General features: G+C 40.3%; 1 protein-coding gene across 1 annotated transcript; it reads left to right on the forward strand.

The window, feature by feature from the left end:
- Positions 1-3,277: 3,277 nt before the first annotated feature.
- On the forward strand, positions 3,278-3,758 carry LOC117949932 (histone H2A-like). Its single transcript, XM_034880532.1, has one exon. The coding sequence runs from the start codon at positions 3,305-3,307 to the stop codon at positions 3,686-3,688; it is 384 nt and encodes a 127-aa protein (XP_034736423.1). The 5' UTR covers positions 3,278-3,304; the 3' UTR covers positions 3,689-3,758.
- The last annotated feature ends 2,589 nt before the right edge of the window (positions 3,759-6,347 follow it).

Genomic DNA, 6,347 nt, shown 5'->3' on the forward strand with positions numbered 1-6,347 from the left:
TCTCTCTCTCTCTCTCTCTCTCTCTCTCTCTGCAGCTCGCTCCCCAAATAATACGATCAAAAATAATAATCAAACCACGCAATGTGTCCTCTACAGCTGCAACAACGAGTAATATCTACCGGATCCACTGATTGTGTGAGCAGGAGATCGGGAACACCGGCGGCGTCGCGTGCAACCAGCCCCGTGGAGACGTCTCCTGCAGAATGAGGTGGAATTGGCGTCTTTCCGCGGTGCCGCGCGCAGCTTCTTCACGCACGGCTTCACGCTGACATCCGTCGTTGATTCAAGGTGGAGCGGAGTGATGTGGGAATGTTTGCCAAGGAGGCTGCAGCCTGCTGTCACCTGCTCCACCCTAAAAATAACCCAGCACCGCCGGCTTCTCTGTGAATGAATGCCGCAGCTCCTCCGCCCTGTCACGCGGCAGATTTGTGCAGACGCGTACGCGGCAGGAGCGGCAGGAGCGGCAGTCATTTGCGTGCTATGACTCATAAGTGAAGCAGCGAGGCGTGTAATTGGAACAATAACAACAGACATCAAACTGGGAGGGGGGCGGGGTTGGGGGGGGGGGGGGGGGGGGGGGGGGGGGGGGTGATGCATCAAACATATGGACACACAGACTCAGATCAGGTTTCTGCTCTGCAGCGGCCACGCGCCCCACTCTGACATGTTGACGTTGCAGCATCACAACACTATTTAACCATAGACAGTTAAAGACATGGACCAACAGGTCCCGTTGTTCTGGACGGAGAGCAGTGAAGTCTATTAGAAGCACTTTCCCGGTGATGCTGAGCGTTACTGCGCAGACTCCAACTGAGCTTGATGACGTAGATGTGACGTGGGCAACCTGTCTAATTACCATGCTAATTACCATGCTAGTTAGATGTTACTTCTAGGTTGGAGTACTGCAATTCTCAACTATCAGGCTGGTCGAAAGTCTATAAGGACTCTCCAGCTGATCCAGAATGCTGCAGGACCTGGTCTGACAGGAACCAGGAACAGAGATCACATCTCTCCTGTTTTAGCTTCTCTGCATTGGCTTCCTGTAAAATCTAGAATATAATTTAAAATCCTTCTTCTCACCTCCAAAGCTCTTCATGGTCCGGCACCATCTTATCTTAAAGAGCTCTTAGTACCTTACAACCCTACAAGAGCACTTCAGCTATCAGGCTCCTCTCCGGAGGAACCAGGTTCCAGTCTGGGTCCAGGGATCAGATCGTTCAGCTATCAGGCTCCTCTCATGTGGAACCAGGTTCCAGTCTGGGTCCAGGGACCAGAGCATTCAGCTATCAGGCCCCTCTGATGTGGAACCAGGTTCCAGTCTGGGTCCAGGGACCAGAGCGTTCAGCTATCAGGCTCATCTAAAGGAACCAGGTTCCAGTCTGGGTCCAGGAGGCAGACACCGTCTCCACATTTAAGAGTAGGCTGGAGACTTTCCTCTTTGATGAAGCTTGTTGTGCTCTCTCGCCCCTCGCCTCACTCTCTCTCTCAATCCCTTCCTGCAGGTGGTTCTGGTTCTGGATCTGTGGTTGGGGTCACCTGCTGCCTCCATGTTTCTGCTCCACACCCTCTGCTGAAGCTCTCCATGTGTTAGCTAACATGCTAGTTAGCATTAACCAAGACACAGGACCAGGACCAGTTTAAAGGACCAGGACCAGACTAGTCTATGCTGGACCTTAATGGTGCAGATTCTCAAACAGTTTCTCAGTGAATCACCAGCATGGCCCCGCGTGGGTAATCCAGCCTGTCGCTGTCACGCTTCTCACTGTTTACACTTCATATCTTGGAGGGTGTCTGTTTTTGTACTTTTTGGACAAAAAATTTTAATAATATTGTAATGACATTGTTATATATATATGTTATGTATATATACAGTAGTATGTGTATATATACATAATATGTTTAAAAAGTATTTTTTAAATAGAAAGATATATAATAAAAATATGTGAAGAATAAATAAAAATTTAGAAAAATATATAAAGTAAGGAAAAAAGGAAATAGTTAAATAAATTAAAATAAAATGTTATTGTCTGCTCACAAATAAATTTTGCGTTGCATTGCTCCCCACTCAAAATAAATACATTTAAGCATAAAAAAGTACTCTATAATTATGAAAAATAAATCTCAAAATAAAAAATAAAAAATAAATCTCAAAATAAAAAATAAAAATAAAAATAAAAATAAAAATAAAAATAAAAATAAAAATAAAAATAAAAATAAAAATAAAAATAAAAATAAAATAAAAAAATAAAAAATAAAAAATAAAAAATAAAAAATAAAAAATAAAAAATAAAAAATAAAAAATAAAAAATAAAAAATTAAAAATTAAAAATTAAAAATTAATTTGAAATTAAAAAATTAAAAAAATAGATAAATAAAAATTGTAAGCTATACCTTATCCTATGAATGTCCTGAGAGAGTTCCCATTTACAGCCTAATAAATGAAGTGTGAGTCCTCTTGGTCATCCTTCTGGTCAGATTTGATCTCTGCTGCAGACACAAATATCCGACCGATGATGAATGATTGATGCTTAAATTCTTGATTTTCTGCATCGAGTCTGGTGGTGAGAAGGATGGAGTCACAGCGCCACCTTCTGGTCAAAAGCGGTGTTAACACACTGATGTCGGGACAATAAACCAGTTACACAGTAGGTGTTGTTTTTCATATTAATTATGGATTAATCTGCGGGGCAAAAGATTAAACTACAACATATTAAAAGGCTCTAAAAGCATAATTTTACATTTTGCTCAAGTTATATTGACCCTGACCTCAAAACACAACACAAACCTGGCAGAAGTTATTTAACCTGCATAGCATTACAGTACAGTAACATATTTAAATTATAATATATTTTGAAAAACTAACCGCAAGGAGCCAGTTTCTTTTAAAACAATAATTAATCTGACTTTTATTTAAAACGTTCAATATGTGTAGGCATGTCGCTTTGTTCTGAAAAGCAAAACGTATCTATCTACTGTATATAAATATATTTTTTAAATAGTATGTTATGTGTATCCTACCTTCTGCAACGAGCCCGTTTCTCTTAAAACGTACAGTAAGCTGACTTTTATTAGGGTAATAAATAAAGTGTAATAGAAGTGTCACCGTATGGATCCGTCGTTTTATTCTGAAAAAACAAAACCTACATGGCGATACTACAGAGTTGTGGAACTCGTTTCTGATTGGCCGATCACAGTTACGTTCGAAGTAGCCAATGAGCGAGCAGCAGGTCTCTATATAAAGAACGTTCTCTCAATGACGAGGCACATTCTCTCGAGTGACACCGAAGAAAAGAACAATAACAAGATGTCTGGACGCGGTAAGGGTGTCGGTAAAACCAGGGCGAAGGCCAAGACCAGGTCCTCCCGGGCCGGGCTCCAGTTCCCAGTCGGCCGTGTCCACAGGCTGCTCCGCAAAGGGAACTACGCCCAGCGGGTCGGTGCCGGAGCCCCCGTGTACCTGGCGGCGGTGCTGGAGTACCTGACCGCTGAGATCCTGGAGCTGGCCGGAAACGCCGCCCGGGACAACAAGAAGACCCGGATCATCCCCCGCCACCTGCAGCTGGCCGTCCGCAACGACGAGGAGCTCAACAAGCTGCTGGGCGGGGTGACCATCGCTCAGGGCGGCGTGCTGCCCAACATCCAGGCCGTCCTGCTGCCCAAGAAGACCGAGAAGCCCGCCAAGAAGTAAAATGGCGGATCTCTAGCTGCTGGAACCAGCATCCCCTAAAAGGCTCTTTTAAGAGCCAACCACACTACTCAAAGAGCACCGATTCCCATGTTTACTGTTATACACTCCGGTGGGTAAAAAAAGAACTACTTCTCCAATTCTCTCCTCCTTCTGAAACACTGAAATTTCTGTATAAACTTAACAGATTTCTATAATAAAGAAAATGGGTTCCTGTGTTTTTCACACTGTTATTACGTACACAATGCGTTGAAATCAATTGTATTTCCAGTTTATGTGATGAATGCATGTAATTAAAGGGCTGTTGTTGTTACCCCAGGTAACACTTTAGGTTATTAATTTTACCCTTTAGTGTAGCTGTGACTATAATGCTGGTTTTATGTTATAAAGTGTCTTATTTGGTTTTTCACTTTAAATGTTGCAGCTGGTGAATGTGGAGCTATGGAAATACTAAAGTACTGGGACCATCTCCAACAGTACACGTGCACGTCAAAGTACACACACACACACACACACACACACACACACACACACACACACACACACACACACACCCAGGTAATAGTAATGCTACTGAGTGATATTAAAACGGGAAGGAGGGCAGAGATGAGTTTAGTTACTATCGTTACTGTGCTTGGATGTTTTTAAATGTTATTTATAGTTGTTACTTATTAAATAAATCTGAGAATACATGGACTTCCTTGCTGTGGTACTCTAGTATGCATATGACAACAAACTTGAACTGAGACATTCCGTGTTGTTGGAAATCGTCCATTTCTCTGGGGAATTACCCATAATGCAGCGCTGCACATCTACTAAAAGCAGGTACCCATTTTAACAGCAGATGGCCCAGTTGTGCCAATTTAGATAACTTGTGTAACGTTTAACAGTGAACCCATTCACTATGTCACAGATGCACCTGTATAAATAAACGTGTTGTAGACATTAATGCATTTACAGAGTTGTATTTACAACAAATATCCACCAAAATACACTGTAGGAAGTAAGTGCTATTAATGTTGCAGCTGATAAAAGTGGAGCTCATTTTAATCTCTTTATATTCCATTAGGTTGCTTGTGAAATAATACCTGGGAACCAATATCTTACATTGATTATATTGTATGATCTGAATCTAAAATAACTAAAGCTGTATTAATGTTAAAGAGTAAAAATCATGTGGTGGTAGAAAGTAGCCAGAAATATAAATACTTATGTACAAGTACCTCAAGTTCAGGCCTACATGGGGCATCTAAAAACCCAATAATCTGGTTCATTGGAAATACAGCTGAGTCAAAACCAGCACAGACTATAGTTCTGCTACTATTTTTGGATTATGAACCGTATTGTTTGACTGATATCTCTCTAATTTTTTTAGGGCTTGAGTCTTTCATAATGAACATTCACATAAGACTTAACCTTGACTCTGACTCAATATTTCCGGAGGAGTTAACTTCACGATACACAGAGATGAGAAGACGTGATTGGTTGCTGGTGCATGCACGGCCGGGAACTAAACATCATGATGTAAGGATTACACATCTGACCAAACAAAGGAGAAACCAACAGCAGTATGCAAGGTGTGCAGAAGGTCTACAAGAACCGCCATGTCGAATTTTATATATATATATATATAAATATTAAAAAAATTCGACATGGCGGATATATACAGTTCTGGCCAAAAGTTTGGACCCACCTTCTCATTCAATGCGTTTCCTTTATCTTCATGACTATTTACATTGTAGATTATCACTTTAGGCCTCAAAACTATGAATGAACACATGTGGAATTAAGTGTGAAATAGCTGAAAACATGTCTTATATTCTAGTTTATTCAACACCCCCCACCCCCCTTTCCCCTTTTCTATACAGCAGAGTCCAACCAGAATGTGCATGAATAGACTCTAGTTTTACTTTTTGACTTATATTTCCAGTAGCGGCAAGATATTTGCATGTAAACTAAAAATATTTGCATAATCCTGAGTGTCACGCCTCTCTTCTCGCTCTGCTGCATCGTCAAAACCACAAACTCCTGAGTCATGTTTTCCTTGTGACTGTTACCATGAAAATAAAAGGTCTTTCCAGTAAAGATGACCACAGACGGCAGTTATCATTACACACATCCAGCAGACGAATATCTCAGAATATTATCACAGCAACAGGAAAGTTTTGGTAGTTTTGGTAGTAAGCGCAGTTCATGTTAAAGACGGGTTTTAGTGCACGTAGGTCAAAGGTTATTTCTATAGCACATTTATAAACAGCGACTACCGCCCCAACGTGCTGCACAAATATCAATAACAATAATAACAAGATAAAAAGCAGAATAAATAGCTGGAAAAACCTTTATGAAACAGAATATGCCAACAACAATTAAAAAGACAACTTTATGAATAACTTTACTCAAAGAAATGACAACAATTAGTTCAGTTTAATAGTTTATTTAAACAAAATAAACATTAAAATAAAAAATGCACATGCATACATTTATGCAGACACATATAATTAAAATGATAAATGAGGTCTCAGCACAATCTCCCAAAATTGAAAGTCATTCAAAATAAAAAATAATTCCCTTGTTCACAAAGGAGAAGGTCCGAACACCTTTCTCTACTTTTATTCTTTATTAATATAAAATCTTATGATTTAGTTAATCACACGTCAGACAC

Source organism: Etheostoma cragini, chromosome 9 (assembly GCF_013103735.1).
Source record: "Etheostoma cragini isolate CJK2018 chromosome 9, CSU_Ecrag_1.0, whole genome shotgun sequence".
In the NCBI taxonomy this organism is placed as follows: domain Eukaryota; kingdom Metazoa; phylum Chordata; class Actinopteri; order Perciformes; family Percidae; genus Etheostoma; species Etheostoma cragini.